The sequence below is a fragment of the Phascolarctos cinereus genome, unplaced genomic scaffold (assembly GCF_003287225.1).
Source record: "Phascolarctos cinereus isolate Bilbo 61053 unplaced genomic scaffold, phaCin_HiC Scaffold_3;HRSCAF=262, whole genome shotgun sequence".
NCBI classification, from domain to species: Eukaryota; Metazoa; Chordata; class Mammalia; order Diprotodontia; family Phascolarctidae; genus Phascolarctos; species Phascolarctos cinereus.
This window is the reverse complement of record NW_027555736.1, coordinates 46497960-46525855: the sequence shown is the minus strand read 5'-3', so window position 1 is coordinate 46525855 and position 27896 is coordinate 46497960. Positions and strand designations below refer to the sequence as shown.

The following is a 27896-nucleotide window of genomic DNA, read 5'->3' as shown; positions in this document are numbered from 1 at the left end:
AGAAGGACCTGAGTTCAAATCCAGCCTCAGCCACTTACTAGCTGTGTGACCCTGGGTGAGTCACTTAAACCATGGCTATCAGGTGAAGTAAGATATTTACTTCCACATTTAGTCTTGGTCTCCTTTGAGGCAATGTTCCTGAAGTCCCTTAGACTGTTACTGTGATTGTCCAAACTCAGAGACTTTGAGAAGAGTTCCTCCATGTTCTCCTGACCATGGCCTTGCCTACAGAAGTTTTGGGAAAATAATGGCAGACCACACGATCCATGATCCAGACCATGGGATTCATTCTCCTATGTCCCCTAGAACAACATTAAGGGAATGCCAGTGGAAGTAATGCTCTGATATTAGAGAGCTATAATTCTGGGGCCCTGGAGCGATTCTGCCCTAGGAGACAACAGGCAGTGCCCCTCCCTCAGCATGGAGGATCCTGCCATGTGGGGCCTCCTCTGGGGCTGAGAGGGGGCAGAGACCTGAGGCATAGACTCTTGGGCCAGTGCTCTAGTCCTGTGAGGATGGGCCTAGCAGACTCAGAGTGGAGCTTATCCTGGCTTGGCTGGATAAGAACCTTTGTGGGGGCTCAGTTTATTAGCATAAACCCACTTTTAGCAATTATTTTTTAACATAGAATACACAGCTGCCTTCTAAATAGTTACTAACCTGCATAATTTCTTCCCAGAACTGTACAATCTACCTTCAACCCACACAATCTTATTCCATCCCTCATGTCTTTTCTCAGCCTTTCCAGTCTTTCCTGCCTGCAAACACTCTTTGTGGCCAAGGCAGTAGAAGGAATATTTGACTTGGAATGAGAAGACCTCTGACATTACTGTGTTGCCCCAAGAAAATCACGGTTTCTGTCTTCCTTGTTGAGGATAATGCTACTTGCACTAATGGCCTCACTGGGCTGTTGTGAGGAAAGTGCCCTAGAGACTGTAATGTGCTATATAAATTCAAGTAATTATTATTATTGTCATCATCCTCATCATTATTATTCCCAGTCCACATCATCTCTCCTTGGCCCTCATGATCTTTTCCCAGCCTTCCCATCTATTACCATATTTACCCATCTCTCAACAAATTCTTCCCAGGTAGCCAATCTCCCCTAGCCCACCCAAGTCTAAGAGGCAGCTCTGTAATGGATGTCACTGGTGCTCTTTTCTCTTGGCCCTTAGAAACGGTCACTCGCCCAAAGCAATGGTGATTTCCAAAGGTGTTGTATTATTCCCTCATCCCTAATGAGTTGTTCCTGATGTTACTGCCCAGGTACTGCGTCTGTCCGCTTTGAACACAGTGTTGTTGTTTCCTTACTGGAAGAATTCCTTTAAAGGTTCTGGAACCTATGGAGATAAAAGGAGAAGGCTCAGGGGCCATTAGGAGTTCAAAAGATGAGGAGCTACCTGCAACAAGAGCAGTCATTCACTTACTTATACCTTCACTATTGAATTCATTTCTTCACTCATTCATTCACTGGATTACTTATTCCTCTAGTTATTTATTCATTTAATTTACTCATTCCTTGACTCATTCACTGATTCATACCTTGGCTCCTTCCTTCCTTCCTTCCTTCCTTCCTTCCTTCCTTCCTTCCTTCCTTCCTTCCTTCCTTCCTTCTTTCCTTCCTTCCTTCCTTCCTTCCTTCCTTCCTTCCTTCCTTCCTTCCTTCCTTCCTTCCTTCCTTCCTTCCTTCTTTCCTTCCTTCCTTCCTTCCTTCCTTTATTCATCTTTTCACTTACTCATTATTTTGTACATGGATTCATTTACTTTTCACTCATTCATTCCTTCACTCACTCCATAGTTTATTCCCACTCATTCATTCATTTACTCATTCACTAATACATCCTTTAATTTATTCACATGCATTCACAATTCATTCATTCACATTCACTCATTCACTTAACCATTAATTCACTCACTCATTTGTTCTTTCATTATTCAGTCATTATTCATCCATCTTATCATATCATTCTTTCTTTGAGGTCTTATTTACTCAATGACATGCCTTCATTCCTTCACTTTTTGTCTTTTCATGCATTCGTTTAGCCACTGATTTGTTCACTCATCTATTTTCTTGCTCATTACTTTAGTTATTCATTCATTTACTTCCTTACTCATTCACTCCATTCAGTCCTTCATTCACTTATTCCTGCATTTGCTCCTTAGGTATTCCATCATTTACTTCTTCACTCCTTCATCCCATTCAGTCCTTCATTCACTCATTCCTGCATTTGCTCCTTAGGTATTCCATCATTTACTTCTTCACTCCTTCATCCCATTCAGTCATTCATTCACTTATTTCTGGATTTGCTCATGCTTTCATTCATTTGTAGAACCAACATTTCCCTACATACTTAGACCTGTGATTAGTTATGTTGTGGGGAGAGGCAGAGATAAGAGTTCATCTGAGGGGCTCAGAGTCTGGTTGGGAATGAAAGAGTGTAATAATTTGGCACCAAATGTTCTCTCAAGCACTGCAAGAATGCAAAGGAAAGTGATGATTTGGGGAGGGTGGTTTGAGGCAGTAAGGAAGGCCAGTGAAGGATGGCTGCCTTAGAGGGCCTAAAAGTTCTGAATACTCACATCCTTCTGCATTAATTCAGCGTAGACCAAGCAGGCAGAAGAGATAAGCTCATCAGCATCTAGGTCAATAAGATTATTGCAGGCCTGTGGAGGGGAAAGCGGAATTGTGGGTCATCTGGACCTGTCTGAGGGATGTGTCCCCTGAGAGGCCAAGCACAACCAGAAGGAGGTGAAGACCTACACAATCTGATGTGATCAGCTCTGGAAAGGCCCCGAGCTCCCTGAAATTCTACTCATCTAAGGCTTTTTCCCCAGTTAAAATCCAATATTAGTTATTAACACATAAGAATGGATTCATCCATCAGATCTTTTCTGCAGTGACAGTTTGCCCAAGATCAAATTTTGTTAAGGGGAAATGGAGGGGAAAAATAAATCCTAAGAATGGAGCAGAGGAAGACTGACAGAGAAGAAAGGAGGGAGATTCCAGTCCCATTCTGTCACCTTCCCAACCTCCTCCTCCCCCATCTGCTCTTGGGCAGATACGGCAGCATCTGGGAATTCCCGGCTCCCTTGGTCTCTCTCTTCTGCTCCCACCGCTTGAATCACTGACTCCCTCAGAGAACAGATATGAAGAAGACGTTCCCTCTTGGGTACTCTTAATTTATTTTTATTTTACTTCATCATAGTCATTTCCAGTATCCCTTCCTTTCTTCTTCCCAGACAGCCACCCCCTAGAACAAATGGTATTTTTTAAAGACAAAAAAGTCAACAAGTCAACACAATCAATCAGTACATTGGAAAAAGACCAGAATCATGTGCAATGTACAACACCTTCTAGGTACTTTTTAAGGGAGGGACCAATGATGGGGTAAACATAGTAAGAGCTGATATTTCTATGATGCTTTTAGGGTTACAAAGCACTTTCATAGGTTATCCCATTGAAACCTCACAATGGCACTATGAGATAGAAACTACAGGATGATATTATTATGCCCATTTTACAGTTGAAGAAACTGAGTCTCAGGGAAATTAAGTGACTTAACTAGGGTCACCCAACAAGTGGGTATTGGAGGTGGGATTTGAATACAGCTCTCTTGTGACTCCAAGTCTGGTACTTGTTTTTTTTGTGCCCCTTCTGTTCCCCCCACCCACGCCCCCATCCTTTAATCTCTATTATCTCTCATTTGCCAGGCTCAGTCTTGAAGAGTCCTCACTCAAGTCCATGACTACGCACTAGGAGGCTAGGGAAGAAAAGGTACCATTCTCCCCCCTTTCCTGAGGAGAAAACAAGGGCCCAAGGTCACACTGCCATGGGGGGCAAGACAGAACTCAGATTCAGGCCGAGCATAGGTCATGAGTCTAGAGCTTGGAAGGACCTCAGAGGCCAATTACTCTAGACTTCTCATTTTACAGAAAAGGAAACTGAGGCCCTTGGGTGTTAAGTAATTTGCCCAAGGGTCACAGAGATAGTAAATGTCAGAAACAAGATTTGAAAACAGGTCATTTGAGTCCAGAATCATGCTCTTTCTATCTTACCACATTGTGCCTTGACTCTAAGACAGGGATATGCTGGCTTAAGGGCAGCTAGGTGGCACAGTGGATGGAATGCCAGGCCTAGAGTCAGGGAGACGCATCTTCGTGAGTTCAAATCTGGCCTTAGACATTGGCTGGGGGACCCTGGGCAACCTTAACCCTGTTTGCCTCAGTTTCCTCATCTGTAAATTGAGCTGGAAAAGGAAAAAGCAAACCACTCCAGTATCTCTGCCAAGAAAACCCAAAATGGAGTCACAAAGAATCAGACGTGACTGAACAACAAAAAAATGCTGGCATAAAGTTGATTGTTAAATTTTCAGTGTGAGCCTTCGTGCCTCAGAAATTGGCAAACCACACACACATCAGGGCTTGATTTATTGCTTCATTGGCTATTTAAATGTAAGAAAATGCTAATAATGCAAATTAAAAGCATGTCATGAATATATCAAGAACCTGGTTGTTAAATGTTTACTACACACTCCTGCTCTAAACCTTGTGTCCTTTCATTTAGACTGAGGCAGAGTTGGAAGAAACAGGGAGCAGGGAAGTCAGAGGTCGAAGGAGGGAGGGGTAAAGGAAAGAGATGTATCCACTTCTCCCAGAGATCCTAAGCCAGACCAGCCTGTGGGTTCCTCACCATGATGATATCTTCACCGTTCATACTCTCCAGAAGGATTTGCTCCTTCACCATCTGCAGCATACTGTAGGCCACCAACACCTGGAAGTTCCTGCAGGGTTTCCCTGTCAGCAGGACCTGTAAAAGCCATGGGCCATGGAGAGTCAGTCCCTACTGAGTACTGGGTAACTTAAGGGCTCATAATTGTGTGTCCTGTCCCATGCTAGACTGCTCTTGTATTTATTTGGAATGTGTCTTGTGTTTATTTACCTGTGTCCTCCCCAAGAGAATATAATTACGCTCTTTGAGGACAAGGATTATCTCATTTTTGTATCTCCAGTCTAGCATAGTTTTTTTTTTTTCTGGCAAAATAGTCTATAGTTTAATCAATGTTCATTGATTGATTAGGGGAGACAAGAGAAGGAAGAGGCATAGTTCCTGGCCTCAGAGAATGGCAGGGTTTCCTTGTCTACGAGGGGAACAAAATGAAGGAGAAAAAAGGAGGGCTGTGTACCCAGGGCCTTGGTGATGGAAGATAGTTCCACAACCAAGAAGCGTTGGCCCAGAGAAGGAGCGGCTACCACATGCTTGAATGGGCAGGATCCCTGGACTCAGGGCTGATTTTTCAGAGACTCTGCTTTGCAAGAGACCTCAAGAGATCATCTAGCCCATCTAATCTTGTTTCAATTTATCTCTCTAATCTTATTTCTCACTGCTCTGCTTTAAGTATCCTGCATTCTAGCCAAACTGGACTACCCACTTCTCTGGTTTTGTCCCTTCTCTTCCCTTCATGCAGATTACATCCAACAGGCCAACCTGACTTGGTCATTGTTTGGGCCCTGATTGGCTCCGGGTGAGCGTAAATAGCAATTGTTTCTGTTTTGGACAAAAACCTAGAGGGTCTTCCCCTCCTAGGTGGATTTTTTTAAGCTAGGTAATAGAGGCCATTTTTTTGGACTCATTTCTTACCTATCCTTAATCAATGAATGGGTGTTGCCTCAGTCAAACTGAGACCTGTTAAAAACCTTAGCTTCAAAAGGCCAAGGTCTCCCACTGTATCCTGGGCCATCTCCAGTCATCCTGATGAATATCTGGCCACTAGACTCAGATGCTCCAGAGGAGAAAGTGAGGCTGGTGACCTTGCATAGCCCTCCCTCACCTAAATCCAATTCATTTGCATGTCATGGTATCACCTTCCTGGTGTCATGGTCCTCTTTGAGAACGAAGGACAAATAATAGTAACATCCTCTATTTGACCATTTGTTGAAATTCTCCTTTCCCTTCAAAGCCCAGCTCAGGCGTCACCACCTCCATGAAGCCTCCCCTGACCTCCCCAGAAGAACATAATCTTTGCCTTAGATTTTCTTAGTGCACCTTCTCTCTACCTGTGTAATGCCCTGTCATGTTCTATCTTGGATCATACTTATTTAGGTACATGTCAAATCCCACCCTATTGGCCTGGAAGCTTCTTGAGGGTGGGGACTGTGTAATTTTCCACTTCTGTAACCCTAGCATCCAATAGTACCATGCACATGGTAGGTTCTTTAAGAAGCTTTGTTAAAATAAATCAAATCTCTCTGCTTTAATTCTGGACCATTCAACAGAGATTGGGCTCAGATTATATATTTTTTTAAAGTTTCCTTTCCCTAGGAAACAGACTATGTGAGTACTGCTTCGAGTGAGAAGGCACTTTCATAGGAACCAGAAGAGGTCAGAAACTAGACAATAATTGCAACTGGCTTATCTGGGGTTCCCAGGCCACTTGGGACATAGTTGAACATCCTGAACAATCTTAATCATTCGTCAGATATCCAGGTCGTTGGGTACCATCCCCTTATCAAATACGTAAGTTGCAAACTAAGAGGAAAATCTGGATTTCCTCCTGCTGCCCAAAAGAAAGATCTCCAAAGTGATTTAATGTGTCACTGATGATGCAACTGAAAAAAAAAATCTGGATTTCCCTCTGGATTCCCACTGCAGGGGAAAGTGCCACACCTCCCTAAGGGACATCTTCAACAGCAAAGACCTTAGTACAAAATCTCTTGGGAGCTAACCAGGCAGTGTCAAGGGAAGTTCCTGTCCTGCACCTAGATTCTCTCACACTGGTTTTTGGGTACAGTGGTGTAGACAGATTTGGGTGAGTCACATACCCCCAAGGAGGCTGACTTGTGTGGACTTGGTGTGGACTTGGTTCCTGTCCTGTGACCCCTGGGAAAGTGAGCCTGGATGTTACCAACATCGTAAAAGAGATAAGTGGATATGAAGGGAAAAGGAAGGAAAGACTACAGGGTGAAGGGTATGGACTTATCCAGACTAATCTACCAGCCCACCCAAATTTCTCACCTCCCAGAGCCTCCAGACGTCATCAAATGACTTGAATGCCCTCTGGAAGAAGAGGCAGAACCAGGGGAAGAGGGATTGTACAGCTCCTGCACCTTTCCCTTCTATGGGGGAAGAAAAATAAACCCAGCCAATGACTGACTCCTCTTCCTGGGCCCCCTAGACTCTCCCACCTCTTCTCCAGAATGGTTTCTGCTCCCTGGGGGAGCATGACAGATCATGAAATGACAGGTGAGTTCAACTCTTAGAAGCCAGACACATCAGGACAAGTAGGCAGCATCACAGACTAGGTGCTTAAGACCCCTGGATGCCATTAGAACCCAACTTCCTCATTTTGTGGAAGAGGAAACTGAGGCTCTAGAGGTTAAGTGGCTTGTCCAAGGTCACATAAGGTCTAGCTGGCAGAGTGTAATTTGAACTCTGGTCCACATTCAGTACTCTTTCCCTTGGACCTTGTTTGGATTGAATTCTTTGCTGCCCCCACCCCCCAGAGTCCCTGGATGGGATGGATTAGCTAAAGGAGGGTAAAAGGTAAAAGGCCAACTCACTCAAATGCTCAGCAAAGGTGGGATCCAGGAAAGAAATCAAGTCACTGAGCATTTCCAGGTTCTTCCCTACCCCGATATTAATGACACAGCTGTGCTCCTGGGGAGACAGAGGATGACAAGTGGGGGAAGAAAGGGGGAAGGGGGAGGGAGAGAGAGAAGAGAAAGTGGAACAACTGGAGAGCATTGGAAAACTCACTTGTGATCCTCAAGAACTCCCTTTTCCCCAGCCCCACAGAGACCTTTGCCTGGGGTGCTCCTCAGATGGTCTCATACAGAAGCTGACATCATTTGGGGTCAGGTCTTAGAGTTCAGGGTTCTAAGTAGCTTGATGTATCCCCAAGGTCAGGCTTTCATGACCCAGCCATGGCACCTCTCAGCAGCCACTTTTGGGAGGGTGAAGAGCAGAGGGGCAGAAAACCATTGGAAGTGGGTGTTTTATCAGCTCAGAGTGGCCAGCTCAGTCTGAGGACAGGCACTTCAAATGTGGTGGCAATGGATCAGGGAAGAAGTGAACTGCTGTGAAGTTGGATAGCCATAGGACTGGCTACAAGTGTCGTTGTGGCTGGTAGGAAGGAGACCTCCACCCAAGTCTCCCTTGGCTGCTTTGTGGTAGCATGGAGGTGGACCCAATGATCACAAGATCATGGATTTAGAAGTACAAGGGACCTTAGAGGTCACCTAGTCCAAACCTCTCATTTTATAGATGAGGAAACTGAGTCCCAGAGAGATAAAATATTCTAAGTGGCACAGACTGTAACCATGATGTTCAGGTCTGTAAAGTAATGGTAGAGTAATTTTCAGGCAACGGCCTAAATCCACTACCTGAGGGCCAGCTGACCTAGATGCTAAGAAACTCATTTCTAAATAGGTTGACCACTAGCAATTACTCCTTTGGCCATAGCAATCTACGGTTCAAAGAAAAACACAAATTGGCCCTAAAGGGGGTCTTTTTACTCATATTTAAAATTTCACATTAATTGCTTTTTTATATCACTTTTCACTTCTAAACATTTCCTTTTTGTCTTCATGAGAGAGCCATCTCTTATAATAAAAAATAAAGACAATAAAAATTAGCAAACACTTCTGAGAGACGGATATTATACTCAATATTCCACACTGATAATCTCTCTGCCAAGAAAGGAAGAAGGTATATCCTCTCCTCTCTGCTTTAGCTCCTACCTTTCACTTTCAAAATGGCAGTAGCAAAGTGGCCTTAGAAGTAGGTGACTCTTTGATGATCTAGCATTAATTTAAACTGTTGGTCTTCTATGTGTGATTTTTATCCAATGACCAATGTATTGCTAGGCTTTTTGAAGAATGGAACCACATCGACACTGATATTATCCTTATAAATGAAGCCAGAAGACAGAAAAAGCTGTAGCTATATGGAAGGATGGATCATGGGCACTTTTTGGAGGGGCAAATCAAGGAGCTGGTGAAGATGATTTCACCATATGTCCAAAGGCAGTAAGAAATCATTTATCAGGCTCAGAATCATTCCACCTTTCAGTGCTCCATGGGCAAAGCAAAAACAAAAACCTGATGCGAATTGAATTGCAACTTATGTACCAACACCTCTTTGTAGTGAACGTAATGTTAGAGCAATTCTACAGGGAATTTGACAAGATCCTCCAAAATCAACATAGACCTTGATCTTTTGATCATTGTGAAGGTTGTCACAGGTGAGAATAATGAAAAACATGTTGGAAAAATATGGCTCTGGATTAAGAAAAGAAAGAGGCCAAGGGCTGTTGGACTATTCAGAAGCCTCATATTTGTATAACATGAATATCTTCTTTCAGAAGAATGTCTGGACAAGGTGAAAAACCAAATAACATTCTCCAAAATTAAATCAACTATATCTTAACAGACAGGAAGTGACTAGGCACAGATGAGTGAATCACTTCAGAATTAGCTATCTGTGTTCAGTAAGAAAATCAATTAGTTAGAATAATGGCCACAGTTAAAAGCAAATTAGAAGAGCAGATAAAGATGAGAAGACATTTTCTGAGACCATTAACAGTTATAATCTAACCTGTTAGAATAAATTGTTGGTACCGAAAAAATGGAAATGAATAAAGGAAAAGACAGTAACTCTTCTATCACCATCTTCTACTATTTTACTAATGTATCACTGTAACAAGGAGACAAAAGCAGCCCACAAATACAGTTGCTCTCCAGAGGACCTTAATTTCAAACTTTAACACAACTATTTACTACCTCCAAGACCTTGGGCAAGCCACTTAAGTTTTCTGGACTAGACTTATTTTGTGATTATGGAACAAATGTACTTTACTTGATAATGGCTTAGTGATCGATGATGAAGATTTGGCTGCTAATCATAAAATTAAGTGAGATCTCTCTCTCAGAGAGGACTCAGTTGATAATTACATAGAGATAGAGGTAAGAAGATGTGGAGGTAAAATAACAGACTTCAGAGCTGTGTCGGAGAAGCTATGACTCCTTCTCTGCACTGTCACTTGTCTTCAGTAAATTTATTTAGCTAAAGAGAGATTTAGGTTTTCTTTCCACTATTACCTGTGGCTGAAATAGAGAAGATATTTTTGTTCTCTACAAGATCTCTGCCAAGAAGAGGAGGAAGAGGAGGAGAAGGAAAGAGAAGAGGAGAAAGAAAAGGAGGAGAATGAAGGGAAGAAGAAGAGAAGAAGAAATTTATTTTTATTGTCATCTGTTTTTGTTGAGAGGTAGAGCAGAAGAATCCTGCAAAGGCACTGAATTGTAGAAGCTTTTGCCTACTTTAGGATAAGGGTTACTACCTTTTCCTAAGAGAACACAACATTAATTCAATTGAAAGCATCAGCTAAGCCTGAAACTGAAAGTGACAGATACTACAGTTGCTGTCAAGGAGCAAGCTCACTTGAGGAGAAAAGCAGCTTAGGAATAGAACCGCAAGAGAAGCAGCAAAATAAACTACCTCATTCAGCTGAGGCATGCCCAGTGAAGTGTTCATCCACCACAGTGCAGATCAGCACAGGTTAGCAGTGAAAGCATTTGTTCAACACAGAAGCTATGCTCACCAAAGAATATTTATGGGCAATTCCTGAGACAGAGCAGCCACTGAAGTCTGAGCTTCCAGTGTTATGAGATGCCCCAGCCATACATATTCTCTAAGTGTGCCTTACTATCCTGGAACTACCCGTAAATCCCTTCTTTGTACAGACACTGTGTGCATTAGTGGGAAAGTGCAATTCAAGTTTATGGATACAGTATTGTGAAAATGTTATATATTTGACTTCCATTTTCATTAAAGTTTTTGGCTAAGATTAATTGAATGACTGATTTCCAAATAGATTTTCTAGCACAGGTGGGTAGTCATGAGCTACAGTGTTACTAGGAAGAGTCACTCTCAAGGGTCAGCCCTAAAACCCTGAGAGTAGTGAGTTGTGGCGATCATCCTTCATCTGGGAAAACTCCAAGCTGCCAATGTGGAAGCAAGTTGAGGGCAAACTGAGTGAAGCATATAAGTGGGGAAAACTTTCTAATAATTAGAGCTACCCTGAAGTAGAATAAACTGTCATGGACAGTGGGCTTCACTACAGGTCTTCAAGCAAAGGATGGATGGGAATCTTATATTGTTCGGGTGCAGGTGAGAGCAGGTGGCCGCTGAGGCACTTCCAACTTAGACCTTCTGTTCTGAAAAACCAGAAGGCATCTCTCTGCAGTTGGATGTTTTCATTCTGTTACTGGAGAGTCAGTATGCTATAGTGGACAGAATGCTGGACGCGGAGTCAGGAAGAACTGGGTTTACGCAGAAAGAGCAACGGATCTAGAATCAGAGGTTTTTGTTCAGTCGTTTCAGACATGCCTGACTCTTTGTGACTCCATTTGGCTTGCCATTTTTCTTCTCTAGCTCATTTTACAGATGAAAAAACTGAGGCAGGGTTAGGTGACTTGCCCAGAGTCACACAACTAGTAAGTGTCTGAGGTCAAAGTTGAACTCAGGTCTTCTTGATTCCAGGCCAGGCACTCTATCCACGCACTATACCATCTAGCTACCCCTGGGATCAGAAGACTTGGTTTCAAATCCCTGCTCTGGTAGCCTTGGGCAAGTCACTTCATCTCTCTGAGTCTCAGTTTCCTTATCTGTAAAATGATGTAAAAATCTTAGGTGACTTCTACTATTCCTTCCAGCACTAACTCTATAATCCTGTTATCTGTTCTGTATAACACTGGGCATGTCACTGTAGAGTTTCCTTATCTATAAAATGGGGAAAATAATAGCAACCACCTAACAGGATGTTGAAGATCAAGTGAGATAATGTACCTTGCAAACTTGAAAGTGCTACATAAATGTTTGTATTGTTACAATTACGCTGACAGATTAAACAGTGATTCCTGGTGTTGTCAATGATGGGATTTTTCCTAAGAGCCTTTTGTGCTGCCCCCTTGTGGTAACAATAGGAACAACAGGTATATTCTGTACTCAAAACAGACTTCAACCAAAATTCTCAGAATGGTGCTGTAATATTAATACTCTCCTGATGGCCTCAGTAACTTGAGCAATGGGATTTATGAGAAAATCAGTAAGAAGGTATCTTACTGACTACTCCTAGGCTTCCACTGAAGTCGGCTTCCATGCTGACTTCTTACAAACTTTTCAGTATTTGGAAATGTGTTACCATTGTGGCATGAATGCCACGAACAAGGATTCCTCTATACGATATAATTCTAGAACCCTGTGGTGAAGAGCAGAGCCAAGATTTGCCCAGTGGTGGTTGATGTGAATGGCTATGAAATTCTGATGATGCAGTCACAGCTGTGTCCCATGAGGTGAGAAGACAGGTGTTGTCTAAGGAGACTGCAATGACCACACGGGACAAAACCAGCTTTTTAAAGAGACAGAATAGCAGGCAGGTAACTGAGGATGAATTTAAAAGAATGACTCACTCCTGTATGACCAGTGTCAGGACTGTGAAAGCTCAGACTGAGCTGAGACAGATGATAAACACAATTAAAAAAACAAAACCAAATTCTTTTTCTGTGTTGGAGGAGAAAGTTCACTCCGCTGTGTGTGGAGGGAAAGGTTGAATCACTCAATTGTCATTTTGTGCCTGTGTTGTCTGCTGAGGAGAAGGACCTTCAGCCTGGGAAGGATAGAACAAAAATGGTTAAGAGGGAATTGGAACCAAAGAGAAGTGAGAAGACAGCGGAGCCTCTAATTGTCCTCTGTGTGTTCTAGCCACTAGATGAACTATGACCCAGAGAATTGAAATAGCTTTTGGATATAATTGTTAAGCTTCTGTTGTTGATTTTTGAGAATTATACAAGGGGCTTGGAAGTGGTAATAGGCAAAAGCTGTCCTAATTTTCAAAAGGAGAAGGTACATTCTTTGAACTACATAAGATGGTGAGTTACCATCAGTTTGAGGAGGAATATTATTAGGGAAGTCTGTAAGCACTCAGAAAGGGTTGATGTGATGAAGCACCAGCATACCTTCATGAAGAATATGTCAGACTAACATCATTTCCTTTTTTTGAGGTTATCTGACTAGTAAGTCAAGGGAATACTAGAACATAAGATAGTTGGATTCTAGCAAGACATTTGCCAATGTCTCTCACGAAAAGGCAAAGAGATAGGAATTGAGTGACTAACCCATACCAAATCCATTAAGAGCTGGATGTCAACCTGTCAGGAAGTCTCTAGACAGAGGCCTGGCAGCACCATCCTTTGTCTCATTCGCCTCAGAACTTTTATGAATGATTTGGATAAAGGCACAGATAGTGAGATTGTCAATTTCCAGATGGCAGCTGGGAGGGATACCCAGTACAGGGGATAACAGAAACAGAATCCAAAGAGATATTACAGGGCTGGAAAAGTACCTGCAACTAACATAATGAATTAATTAGTGATGCAAGAGAAGTGTTCTTTTTGGATTTCTACACTTGTACAGGACATAGAAGGAACTTCATGTGAAGAAACAAAAAAGACCTTGAGGGTCTATAGGACTGAATAGCACAGCAACTGATGAGACCTTTGTTTTTCCTCTTTGCTTTGAACCTATGTCTTTATTGGTGTAATAATAACAACAACAACAGCATAACAGCTAACATTGATGTATGTACCAGACACTGTGCCTAGTATTCTACAATTATTATGTTCCTCACAAGAACCCTAATATATAGGTGCTACTATCCCCATTTTACAAATGAGAAAACTGAGGCAAACAGAGATTAAATGACCTGTCCAGGGTCACACAGCTAGTAAATATCTGAAGTCGCATGGGAACTCATGTCTTTCTGACTTCAGGCCAGGTGCTTTATCCACTGTACCACCCAGCTGCCCCAAAGATGCTACCCCCATGCAGATTAGCAACCGTTCAACAACTTGCAGCTGTAAGATTTGCTTGTCACAATGAGTAGTGAGGTGATTTGCCCAGCAATGGAGCTCCAGTCAGAGGAGGGATTTGAATACAGGTCTTCCTGTGTCTAAGGCCACTTTTCTTTTCTTTCTTTCTTTTTTTTTCAGGCAATTGGGATTAAGTGACTTGCCCAGGGTCACATAGCTGGTAAGTGTCAAGTGTTTGATCTGAGGATAGATTTGAACTCAGGTCCGCCTGACTTCAGGGCTGGTGCTCTATCCACTGTGCCACCTAGCTGCCCTAAGGTCACTTTTCTATTCACTTTACCACACTCCATCTCATGATCTCTAATGTGATTTTAGATCTTGTTGTTTAGAGCACATGTTGTCCACAATGAAGGGAGTGGTGATCCTACTATATTCTGTCCTGGTTAGACTGGGATACTGTGTCTGATTCTGGGAGCCATGTTTTAGAAAGGATATTGAAGAGTTGCAGGGTGTTCTGATGAAGAAACAATATACTGAAGGACTCGAAACTATTCTGCAAGACAAAATGAACTCAGAGAATTTAGTCTAGAGAAGGGAAGACATGAGAATGGTCTTGATTTGGTTGAAGGGCTGTCATGGGGAGCAGAATTAGGTTAGTTCTACTTGGCCCCAGAACTAGGACTTAGACTCTCCAAGTGGTGGATGGCAGATGTTATCCCAACATAAGGAAAACAATTGGGGTTATCAAAATGTGGAGTGGGCTTCCTTGGAATTCCTGTCACTTCAGTTTTTAGGTGGACACACAGGATGGCCACTTGTTGGGGGTGGGAGTAATTCTTTGGGTAGAGGTTGGACTGGAAGGCCTCTGAGATTGTTTTCAGTTTTGCGTTTCTGATTCTCTGAATGAGAAGCAAAGTCATATGGTGGCTAGAGGGACTGCCCAAGAGCTAGGAAAAGCTGGGTTCAAGAACTGTCCCCATCACATATTGGCTGTGTGAGCCTGGGGAAGATCTTGATCTCTCAATGCCCCTAGACAACTCTCTAGGATTATATCAATTACAAGGCAGCGGTAGATTTGCATCAATGGAGGGAGTTTCCACATCAGCAATGCAAAGAAAGTTTGCTTCAAGATAGATGGCCCATATCTCTGTAAACAAGCATGACGATGCAAACTGAAGGAAAGTCTAATCTAGCAAAGACAATTAAATAATAACACCGTTATTAACTAACATTTCTGCTGTTCATTGCCATGTACAGAATGATCTCACAACAACCTTGGGGAAGGGAAGGAATTGGGAATTGCTTCATTTTCATAGATTAGGCTTTGGCCAACATCACTGAGTTAAGTCAGACCTAGAACTAGAACCCAAGTCTCCTGATTCCAAGTCTTGATATTCATTGCTAGTGAGAAGTGAAATGGCTCAGTGGTTAAAATACTAGCCTCAAAGTCAGAAATATGGGTTCAGATCTTGCCTCTGATACTTGCTAAGTGCAACTCATCCAGCCTCAGTTTATGCATCCTTAAAATGGTGATAATATTTATAGTTCTCACCTCAAAGTTGTTTTAAGAATCAAATGAGATGTCTGTATAGCATTGTACAAACCTTCCAGGACTATGTAAGCACCAGTTATTATTATTGTCGTCATCATCATCATCATCATCATCATCATCATCTCATCTCATCTTTTTTTGAGAGATTTCAGATAGACTAGGACCAATTTCTACCCAGACAGTCAACTCAATGAGCATTTATTAAGTGCCAACCATTTGCCTGGCACTATGCTAAGTACTGAAGATATAAAGGAAGGTAGGTCACAAGTATGTCACAGGTTAAACTCACAGTCTACCCCACCCTTATACTAGCATATTTAATGTTCTGTGGACTACTGTGCAAATATATTACTCCTCTTCCTTTTTTTCTTACTCCTACTCCTAATTTAATTCTTCTTCTATTATTATTATTGAGGCAGTTAGGTGGCATAGTGGATAGAGTGCCAGCCCTGGAGTCAGGAGGACCTGAATTCAAATCCAGCCTCAGATGTTTACTAGCTATGTGACCTTGGACAAGTCACTTAACCCTGTTGGCCTCAGTTTCCTCATCTGCAAAATGAGCTGGAGAAGGAAATGGTAAACCACTCCACTCTCTTTGCCAAGAAAATCCTTAATGGGGTTACAAAGAGTCAGACATGAGTGAAGAATGACTAAAAATTATCATCATCTACAGGGGATATGCAATAGTGGAATTGGCCCAGAATCAGGAAATACCAGATTTACATCCCTCCCCTGACCCATCCTAACTCTGTGACTGTGGACAAGTCACTTAACCCCTTGAAGCCCCCCAAACAACTCTCTAAAACTGTAAATTGTAAAATGAGTACTCATCTGCATTGAAAAAGGACATATCCTTATTGGTAGATCCCCATTCCAATGAAATCATAGGTCTATCTCCTACTCTTATTACTACTACTTATTATTATTATTAGTAGTAGTAGTAGTAGTAGTAGCAGTAGTAGTATTTAAAATCGTACTGTGCTTTTCTCTGACATGGGGCAGCTAGATGGCTCAGTAGATAGAGTTCTGGGCCTGGAATCAGGAAGACCTGAGTTCAAATCTGGCCTCAGATACTTAATAGCTGTGTGACTGTGGGCAAGCCACTTAACCTCTGTTAAGTGCCTTAGTTAATTAGAGAAGGAAATGGCAAACTGCTCCAGCATCTTTGCTGAGAAAACACAATGGACAATATAGTCCATAGGGTCATGAAAAGTTGGACATGACTGAACAACAACCGTTTGACATAACTACTTAGATAACAGAATAGGTTTAAAATGCACATCCATCCCTAACCCAGCATTCCCCTAATCTTGGGACTGAGAATATATTGAATGCATGTGTATTCATTCATCATAAGTAGAACATTTGTTATGTGGTGGGCCTGGTGTTAAGTGGTGAGCCTGGTGTTAAGTGGGGAGCAAGGCTAATCCCTGCCCTGTCAGTTTAGTGCCAAGTGAAGAGTCCTTGGGAGAGCACTGAGAATATGGGGGGAGGGGTCTGGGACTGACAAGACACAGGCAGGTGAACACAAACAAATTCTGCCAACACTGTTGGCACTTTCATCTGGGTGGTTAGGATTTAGCTGGGCCACTCACTGTCTTCTGCAGAAAGAACTGGAAGAGCCAGAAAGTCTCGTGGTCATTCTCCACCATCAGCTGGAAAAGCATCACCATCTCATGGAAACCCTGCTGGTATTCTAGCAGAGACATAGCAGAGCTGGGGTGGGGGAGGATGGAGTGCCAGGTCCTCCTTAGGTTGGGAGCTGGGGGTGGAGGAGAGGGCATGGGGAAGGGGCAGGGCTCAGGGGAGGCAAAGGCTGGGAACTTGTGGGAAGAGACTACGGAAGAGAGAGCCAGGAAACAAGGAGATGGATGGGGCAGGGTGAGGAAGAGACAGGCTTGGGCTGGCTCAAGGGGTGGGGACAGAGGCAGGGGCATCCTGGGGTGGCTCACCAGCCTCTGTATTGCACACATAACTCAGGAGCAGAATCTTCTCCAGACGTTTCTTGTCTATGATGACGTTGCCCAGGGGATCCTTGTCATAGAGTCTCTGGATGTCATAGGCTTCAGGAGGTTGGGTAGATAAGCAAAGAATAACTTCTGAGTTCCATGAGAACTCTCCTGACCAGTGCAGACAAAGCTACCAGATGGACAGTTAGCTGCCCAGCAAGGAAAGCTGAGACAGACAGAGCTTTGGGTCGTAGCCTCAAGAGCGGCCAACTCTGTCACACTAGGGTTGCCTGAAGCTCATGCATAAAAGCCAGAAGAAGCAAGCCTTTGCTGATGGTGTTTGAGACTGACTCATGCAGAGCCTCATAGTGTCACAGGCAGGAGAGAGAAGGTGGGGAGGCCCACCTGGCTTGCAGCACAGCATGGCAGGGTCATTCAGTGCCCTCGGTTATCATTTCTTGTGGGCCTGTGAGCACATTGACTTTGTATTGTGCCTTCCTCTGAGGGCCATTTTTTGCACTGGGGCATTTCAGGTGCTGGGCTAAGCTGCCTGAGAACTTGGGCATGGAGAACATGAAAGGGAATAGGTGATGGGGATAACTGGGTCACGAGGAAGGCCACAGTTCTGTCTTTGATAGAACCTTTGATCTACCGCCTCCTCTCCTTAGAATGGGTCAGTGTCCAGACCCTCACAGCATCAGGGAGGGAGACAGGAGCTCATCCCCTTCCCCCGAATGCTGTGCCCCATGATGGAGCAGGATGGGTTGGTGGGGGTTGGGACTTGAGAATTTTCTAATCCTCCTTGGTTCCTTCCACTCCAACCAAGCTAGTCTCAGTATGCCTGCACAGATACTCATCCTTCTTTGTTTAAGACATCTCCCTGCTCTCTAATCTACCACTATCTCCTCTGTCGCCTGCCTAGAGTGTCTTCCCTCCTCCCTTCTATCAGCACGAACAACTACGTCCCTTCCTAGGCCCAGTTCTGTTCTACTTCTTCTGGGGAACTTTCTGTGTCTATTCCAGTGGATACTAATAGGTCCCTCCTCTGACCTCCCAGTCTATGGCACTCAAAGGTCTTGGCACATATTTATTGCCTTGTGCTGTTCTGTAGATTTCTCATGTGTATATCTCCCTTCAACCGTACTACAATGTGTGCCAGGGCAGGTACTGCCCCCCCCAGTATTTCCCCCCATAGCACCTGGCCAGGAGTCTCAGCAGAGACTTAATTGTTGGTGCATTAGCCCCCAAATGGTGACACAAAGCTTGAAAGCATCTGCAGCTAGTTCTATAAAACCTGGGGAATTTCCTTCCTTGAAAGACGTTGAGGGAGGGGATCCCGAGGGGTTCTGCCCAGCTCTGCTCACAGATGTTGTTTCGTGTCTCCATGAAATTCCGGTGCAAATTTTCCAGGAGTGGTTGGATTTTCTCATACATTTCACATAAAGCCTCATAGTTTTTCCTGCAAGGACATGAAGGTAATGCCTTCAGGGGCCCAGCAATGAGAACTGTTGTGACTTGGGGCTGAGGGCCAGTGAGAACAAGGAATTCCTACTCTGCCTGGGGCTACCGATCACAAATGAAACACACTGTCTCTGGTTGATGGGTACAGAGCTAACACCAATGTATTTTCCCACCAGCCTTAGACAAACTTAACAAGGAAGAATAATCAACTTCAGATCTCTCCCAGATACATTCTCAAGGCAGAGAGGGATTTACAGCAGATGTTTTGGGATTCTCTGTATCTTTGCTTCCTAACCTTCTTTCTCTTATACTCCTAGAGTCATAACTAGGCATGGGGAGAGGTCTCATACTTTAGAATGAGGGAAAGACAGGATTCCTAAAAAGGTCTCTGTGAATATAAACTGGATGATATCATTGCTCAGGAGGCAACTGGGTGAAGGAACAAGACAGGGCTGATCCTGGAAAAGCTCAGTGGATATTTGAGAAGACCTGAGGGTTTTATTGCTCCATCTGCCTATATCACCTGGGTCCATGCTTCACCTTCCCTAAATGATATAGAACAGGTTTCTAAGTCCAGTGACACTAGCCACTCACAGTCATTCTGAGAGAAGGCATGGCCTATCCTTCAGAAAGTCCAGTTTATGACACAGATGCATGGCCCCAAAACTCTTGACCTCTAGCCATGCCCCCTGACCTCTAGGAGTAGGCAGCAGGTAGAGGATGCAGTGTAGAGAGGGGAGCCTTGGAGAGGGGTCCCATAGCCATGGACCCTAGGAATGAAGGTCTGGGGCCAGGATAGAGAAAGGGAGCAGTAATGCTGTATTATAACGGGTTAATGGAGGATTATAAGACATGGGAATGAATGACAGAGTGGAAGAATCCCCTCCCATCTCACATTGGTACCCTAAAGTAAATCTCCAGTTGCCCCAGCTTGGTTATTGTTTTGCACACTTTGCACTGATTCTCAGCACTGGACCTTTCCTCTGACTGATCCCCAAGATCCCCTTCTGCCTCTTCCCCCCTTGTTCCAAATTCCCCCAACTCTTTAGGTTGCATTCTCTGTGAAGTCTGTCCTGACCGTTCTAGCCCATGCTAAACTCTATGCTCTCATCTTCAGAGCCCTTTGAATCAAAACCATCCAGTTTAGAACCAGATTTTATACTATTACATATCAATGTTTAATTGTCTCATGTAGGGTACTTGTCTTTCCCCACCTAGGAGCTTCCCCCAAATCAATAAACATTCCTATTCCTCTCCCTCTAGAGTTGAGATGAATGTATAGTTGAGCACACAGGAGAGGCTACAAAATAAAACAAAAAATTGAAAATGAAAACAAAGAAATTGAAGGGAAAGGTTGTGAAGAGTTTAGACTAGTGGTATCAAACTCAAATAGAAACAGGGGGGCACTAAACCCTATATAAGATCATTACAGGCTGCATATTGGCTTATTAACATTATCTCTGTCCTGTTGTATTTTTATGTATTTTGTTGAATCTTCCCCAATTACATTTTAATTAGGTTCAGGCTGTACTCTGGAGAGTTGTGGCAGAAATGCTTAGGGTGTTTGACATCTTTGGTTTAGACAACCATGGTAATGCCAATAGTAATGTAACAGGCAAAGCACTAGATTTAGAGTGAGGAGGCTTGGGTTCAAATCTGAGCTCTATTCAGAACAAATTCTACCTTCTGCAGGACCCTTTCCTGATACTCCCACTTCTTCTTCTGGTTACCAGTGCCTTCCCCTCTGAAACAGCCCTCCATCTGCTTAGTACAGATTAACTCTATACCTAGTTAATTTCCTCCTGACCTGTTAGAATGGAAGCTCCTTGAGGGCAGTGACCATTTTTGCTTTTTTTCTTTGTATCTCCATCACTTAGTATATTTCCTGGCATAGAGTAAACACTTAATAAATTCTTGTTAATTGACTAATGAGACACAACTTCTGTGAGCCTCATTTTCCTCATTTATAAAATGAAGGCATTGGACTTAAAATTTCCAAGGTCTCTTCCAGGTTTAAATGATGGAATTTTAATCCCAGTACTAAATCATGGGAGTTGTGATCCTAATAATAGCCTAATTTATTACAGATGTGCAATATCTCATTTGATACTTACAAGGTGGAAGAAGATGGGATCTCAGGAAGCTTAGCTTGAGAGAAGAAGAGAGATGCCTCTTCCTCTGAGACCAGAAGAGTTGATGATAATGCTAATTCGATCCATATAGTACTTTAAACTTTACAAAGACCTTTCCCTTACTTAGTCTGGGGTTTCACGGGGCCTGGAGAGGGTTTCAAATAAGTAATAAATGCAACTACTATGGTTTCCATTTTATAGATGAAGAAATAGGCCTAGAAAAATCATCATTCAAACCCTCTGTTCTAGTCTAACCCACGCTTTCCTCTATCCTATTCCCGTAATGTTATAGATCCATAGGGACCCAACATACTTCCGGGTGTTGTCCACCATCAGGCGCTCATCCTTGGAACTCCTCCATGAGTAGTAGCCTGTGAGGAATTTCCATGCCTCTGTCCTTATGGAGGGGTGCAGGCCCTGTGAGCAGAGAGGGCATGGGGCCAACCCTCAGGGTCATATGAAAGTAGACAACAAAATTCTGGACTTCTCCTCTGAGCTTCCCTTCCCAAAGCCAGACCTCCCTTGCCCTCTACTTCCCTATCTTCCTCAGCCCTACTGGTCCTCCAACTCTCTAAGGGTATGGATGAGGTCCTGGTGGTAGCCATTTTTCTCCTTCCCCCAACTCTCTAAGAGTATTAATGGGGCACTGGTGATAACCACTTTTCCCCTTTCCAAAAATAAATGGGAGGACTTACCCTTTCCAGGATATTGAGGCAAATAAAATCTCGGGATTTGTCCAAGTGACCATTTTCATCAAAGTAGCTATCCCATTCTGTCTTGTCGATTGGTGGTTTCCTCTTCACCTGGTGTGGCCAGACCAATTTAGTGCTGTTTTAAAATCTTGCTCTATTTTCTGTTCGAATATTGTCTTAAAATGATGTGTCCTAGCACAGACACTGGTCATTTTAGAAAATGGTTTCTGGCAAGAGCTGGAGTTTTTTTGTAAATTTAAACCGTAGCGCTGGCAAATTGTAAAATGATGGTTAGATGAATATTACTAGTGAACACCACAGGTAGCAAATAGGCTATTAGAAAAAGGAATGGTTCCTTTTTACCTTTGAGAGGGGAATGCTACTCTGTCTGGTCTGATTGGGAAAAAATAGTTGGAAGTTTTCTTACTACTTATATAGAGATTATTACATGACTCTATGGAATCTGTTTCTGCTGCAGAAAAAAGGAAGCAAATGGAAAATAGAAATGAAGGAAAATCAAATTAAAGTCTTTTCTATAATTAGAAGATGGAGGAGTATATGCTCACTACAAGAGTTCAACTGTTGTTAAATGTGAAAAGCATTCTAGATGGGCTTTTGATGATGAGTTGGCCTGAAGTCCTAAAGCAATAGGACCACAGTTTGATAGGGAGGGCTTTTGACTCTAGGTTAAGAGGAGTAGGGTGGTCTTGGTGAGGGAGGATCAGAGGGAGGGGAAGAAAATTTAGAACTCAAAGTCTTAGAGAAGTGAACGTTGAAAACTAAAAACAAATACAGAAATTTTTAAAAGAGGAGTAGAGTACAGAAAAGCATCCCGATAAGTGAGGTCTGGCATACAGTTAGGATTGGAATAAACTCTAATGGGTAAAGCCCCAAAGGAAAAGTATGAATATGCATCTGGACTACCAACAACCATGATGATGGTAATGTGCATTCGCATTACACTTCAAGGTTTATTCAAAGCATTTGAACTAGGAACTTTGGGTAAAATCGAATTGTCTGTTGTTGGAACCTTAGAATCTCCCAGCTATTGCTCCCGTGCTCTTTAGCTAGTTTTATGACACCAAACTGCTTCTCATTCTTATGGCTGTTATGGATGGCCGATCAAAGGATAGCCCTTGTTCAGACCAGGTACAGCATAAGAAATAACACTGACATCCACTTCATGACTGGAAAGTCCCTAAAGGGGAAAAGAGTTTGAGTCTTAAAAACCTAAGCCCAGAAAATGATCTCAAATACTGCTAGAAAAAATGTCTCGCAGGAGAGATAGAAACTAGGGTGAAAAGGGAACATGGAGCTTTACAGTCTTGGCCTTCATGGGCAAAAAAGAAGAGGCAGGGATCCACACACCCTCCCACTTCATTTACTGGTAAAAGTTAGCCTCATAGACAGGGCCTAGCTAGTTTTCTCCCCTTGTTTTCATGAGGAAAAACAATGGATCCAGCTTAAATTAAGGTGGGCACCTTTAATAAAAATGATGATGCTGATGGTGGTGGTGGTAGTGGTGGTGGTGATGATGATAATGATGGTGATAAATGATGATGATGATGGTGCTGGTGGTGATGATGATGGTGGTGATGATGATGATGATGATGTTGAAGACAAAAAAAAATCACCAGCTCTTGTAGGATGAAATCAGGTCCATCTCGTGGACAGATTTTTCATTTTAAATAAGCTTCCATTGATGTGCCCTTCCCTGAGCCTCACCTCCAGGTATCTAGCGGTGTTCTGCTGACTCCACCCAAACCTAGCACCCATAGTAGCATCCTGTGTTCTAAGACTGTATTTCTCCTTTTCTCATTCCATGTAGTACAGTGGATGGCATTCTGGATTTGAAACCCAAGAACTAGGTTTAAGTCATTTAAGTACTCTGAGTTTCAGTTTCTTCATCTACAAAGCAAGGATGATAATATAGTGCTTTAACGTGCAAAGTGCTTTATAAATATTATCTCATTTGATCCTCACAACAACCCTGCAAGGTAGGAGCTATTATTATCCCCTTTTATAGATGAGGAAACTGAGGAAGACAGAGGTTAAATGATTTGCTCAGTCACACAGCCTACTGGCCCTGGAGTCAGGAGGACCTGAGTTCAAATTTGACCTCAGACACATAACACTCACTAGCTATGTGACTCTGGGCAAGTCACTTAATCCCAATTGCCTCATATAAAAACCAAAAACAAAACCAAAAACAAACCAGAGTCACACAGCTAGAAAGTACATGAGACTGTATTTGAACTCAGGTCTTCCTGAGTCCACGTCCAGCACTTCACCCACCGTGTGCTGCCTAGCTGCCTAAAGATGATGACTGTAAAGCTTACCACACAGGATTGTAAGTAAGAAAAGGCATATAAAGTACTTTGTAAACTTTACAATGCTATAGCAATATTATTGTTATTGTTTCTATCAAAGTATCTCCTTGGAAATCATCTAGCTAATTCATACTGAGGTGCTAGTGACTGCTAATGACTTCTCATGGTCTTTCTTGCAGCAAACTTTGTATTTTAAGAAAAGATCTTGTCATCACCCAAAGTATCAGGTCTCACTTCAGTCAGCTTGGCAGGTCAGTGAGGGAGATGTTTTATGTAAGGGCTCTTACATTGCATCAAACTGGAAACTGTCTACTCCACCTCCATGCAGAGATGGCTCTGGATGGGATTGAGGAGGGTGGTCTCACTAACAGGAAAGGAACTATCTTCCTCCCCTGATGCTCTCCTGACCTAAGTCCTGATACCTTGGCCTTCCCATCCTTCACCTAGCCACAGACCTGACTTCTGTCTGAGCTGTAGTGGGTGGTATCATACACCAAGAGTAGTGGAGACCCAAATGCAAACAGGTAAAGAGTCACAGGTGAGTGAGAGGGTGGAAGGATGGGGAAAATTCCCTCCCTGCACAGTACAGTACTTAGACATGAGGTTTTGCAGGAATATGAATTAGTGACTTACTAAGCCAACTAAGACTTTATGACCACCACGGTGACTGAAAGGATGTCTCCAAGCAAAATATGCAGGAGGTGAAAGGCTTCTCTGAGGGTAGGGATGAGGCTGAGACTGAGAAAGTAAATCCAGACCATTAGAAACCACTTACCAGGATGAAAGAGGCTGACCTCATGGCAGAGAGGCTGTTTTCTGGAGAGAGGGTAGTCATGGCCTTCTGCTAGCTGTCTTCAGAGCAACCTTTGAGTGGGAACTCTCCCAGAACCTTGAGAATTCCAGATTAGGGAGGAAAGTCTAGGCCCTCCACTGTGACTTTTTGATGAGAAGGCTCTGGGTTACTTACCAACCAGATAAACCATGAGGGGGAGATGTCCCTCTCTCTGGCCTTTCCCACAAGACTGAACAGGATGACATCACAAACACACTAGAATAGTCATCACAGTGACGTCAGAACACCATGAAAACTTGGGGCCTTCTAAAATAAGACATGGATACACCCAAAGATAACTAACAGCCAGTCTGTGGTAAGGGCCAAATGTCCTGACAGGTAGGAGCTACTATATAGGTCAGAGGAGAGGGAGCTAACCCAGGAAGGCTTCCTGGAGGAGGTGGGGTATAAGTCTAATCTTGAAGAACAGGTAAGGTGTTAATGAGTAGTGAGGATGAAGGAGAAACCATTCTGGCCCTACTCTCACCTCCTATCTTCTTCAGCAGAGTTTTCCACTCTGGCCAAACCATGGCACAAAAGCATTTCTCTCATCTCTGCCCAGTAATAAGAGATGGAGCTTAAGGTTCCTCTTTCCTACCCACAACAGCAGGAAATCATAGGAACTCACACATACATTGCATTTTGTGGTTTACCTTGCACTTCCTTCATAGCAACCTTGGGAAATAGGTACTGTACATATTATCATGCCCTTTTTGCAGATGATGAAAACTGAAACACAGAGAAATTAAATGACTTGCCAAAGATCATGCAGCTAGTAAATGGCAAGGCCACACTTGAACCCAGGTCCAGTGCTTTTTTTCACCCTGCTAGGCTGACGTGAGACTGGGAAAGAAGGCTTACCCTTGACATGGTTTGATCTAAGTCATCTCTACCTGGTCTGTTATTGGCTCACCTGGACTGCTCACCTCAAAACTTTTCAGTGAAGGTGGCTGTCATTAGGAGCATGGCTAGCACCCAGCACCACTGGCTGTCACCCTTAAATAGGCCAAATTTCTAAATGTGGTTCTACACTCTAAGTGTCATCTGGCTTCCAAGCATCTTTAGCTATTAGGAGGCAGGACCAAGAGGAGGCAATTTGAAAGCAGGAGTTCTGACAACCTTTCTGCTATGGATGGTTCTTTCCTCTCTGAGCCAAGATCCCCTTAACCATGAAAAAAACAACATAAAATACAGCATCCTGCCTCTTGCTTTCAATTTCTTATTAACATAATTAAGCAGAGTCCCTAATAACACGATTCATTATCTCTTCAGCTGCAAGCAGCCAAGCCCCTTTAAATCAAAACATGTTGTTACCTCTTCCCCATCCCTGTAGTCCCAACCCTGGGCAGAGCTCACTCACCCGGTTCAGCTCAGGCTGGTGAGTCAGCTCAGTCTTTTGAGATGATGCCATTCAGGCGTTTTACCTACAGGCAGTCCCTTCATGGAGCAGAGAGCTTGGATCAAGGGGCAGTGAGGGAACTGGGCGAACCATCCTAACTCATTGAAATGCATTTTATTTGAAGCAAGATTATCAAAGCCAATATTCTCTCTCCTTTATGCCTAAGAATCATGGGGATATAATGATGGCATCAGAAGATCCTATATAGTGAGATGGAAGTGACCTTTAGGGTCACTTCAAGGTCAAGCGCCTCATTTTGATGATAAGAAACATTGGACCCAGAGATATTATGACTTGACCAAGGTTAGAAAGTGGTGAGTATCACAGCCAAGGTTCAAAGCCAGGTCCTCTGACTCCAAACACAGGGCCCTTTCCATTATATCACCTACCTGGTAAGAAGAAAATTAAAATCACAACCCATGACATAGGAAAGTACCTGTAATTGTTTAGGTTCTTTCTTCTTTTGAAGCAACTCTGAGGGGCAATTTCCCATCTACCTTAAGATTTATGGGATCAAGCTTTAATCTGGGCTGCAGAGAGGGATAGTAGAGGTATCCAATCAGACACAGAATACTGCATGAAAGTCCGTGGCTTCCGTGAGGTTAGCCATGACAGAGTCCTTTACTCTGATTACCCACTGACGCAAGACTGATGTAGTCACAGAAGTGCCCATTCCATCACAACCAATCAGAAAAAAGGAGGAATACATCAATATACCCCCTCCCCCAACCCTACCCTGATAGCTTAAGGCCTTTCACCATCCTAAAGACAGTGGGCTCTCTCCTCCTACTGGAGGTTTCCAGGCAAAGCCTAGACCAGACAGCCCTGAGATCTCTTCCAGCTCTGAGATTCAGTAATATAACTGTTTCAGAGCCTCGCCTATCAGCCTTCCTCCCCATACATTTGCACACTCATCTGTTCAGTCTTTTCAGGATTTAGCTGCAGGATTTGTGGGGGAGAGGGGATTGGGACAAAATAGAATAAATATCTCAGAAGACTCCAAAGTGTAGGCTATTCAAAAGGCACCGGAATGGTTCATGGGCCTCAATCAACCCAAGTTCATCATCAACAAAGACATGGATGCAAGATGTGGAGTAAAAGTCATTATCAAGGAGGGGTAGCTAGGATAGATCTCTGGCCTTGGAGTCAGGAGGACCTGAATTCAGATCTGGCCTCAGACACTTGACACTTATTAGCTGTGTGACCCTGGACAAGTCACTTAACCTTTATTGCCTCCCCAAAAAGAAAAAAAAAGATATTATCAAGGACACTTACAACCTGAAAAGGGAGATTTGCCAGTTCAATTCAATTCAATTAAATAGATATCTGTTAAATGTCTACTGTGTATCAAAAGAAGCACCATGGAAAAGTAGATAGAGAGCTATCCTTAAGAGTCAGAAGACCTGGGATTGAGTCCTGCTTCTGCTCTATACCGGTTGTATGATCCTGAGCAAGTCACTTAATGTCTCAGTGCCCAAGACTAGAAGTCTCTACATTGCTGAGTGGGGACTGATCTGCATTGGGAGAGGAAGTTCCTTACTAGGAGCTTCCTCCACAGATGGAATCAGAGATCTGGGGTGGGGGGGGGGAGAATGTGCCTGGCATTAACTTGACAAAATGAAACCATTCCAGCCCTCAGAGAGCTTCCATTCCACTGAGGGAACACCTCTCCACAAATACTCCAGA

General features: G+C 43.3%; 1 protein-coding gene across 2 annotated transcripts; it reads right to left on the bottom strand.

Annotated features, from left to right (window-relative positions):
• Positions 1–1260: 1260 nt before the first annotated feature.
• TBC1D21 (TBC1 domain family member 21) lies at positions 1261–26850 on the bottom strand. 2 transcript variants are annotated; one of them, XM_020994734.2, is made up of 11 exons: positions 26647–26850; positions 21653–21760; positions 21271–21374; positions 18729–18823; positions 17368–17478; positions 17011–17111; positions 7558–7654; positions 7013–7113; positions 4691–4807; positions 2581–2664; positions 1261–1340 (listed from the first exon to the last, which is right to left on the bottom strand). In XM_020994734.2, the coding sequence occupies exons 1-11, from the start codon at positions 26701–26703 to the stop codon at positions 1308–1310; spliced, it is 1008 nt and encodes a 335-aa protein (XP_020850393.1). In that variant the 5' UTR covers positions 26704–26850; the 3' UTR covers positions 1261–1307. The 2 variants fall into 2 exon arrangements, with proteins under 2 accessions (XP_020850393.1, XP_020850392.1); XM_020994733.2 differs by lacking the exon at positions 26647–26850 and adding an exon at positions 24755–25009.
• Between the last annotated feature and the right edge of the window lie 1046 nt (positions 26851–27896).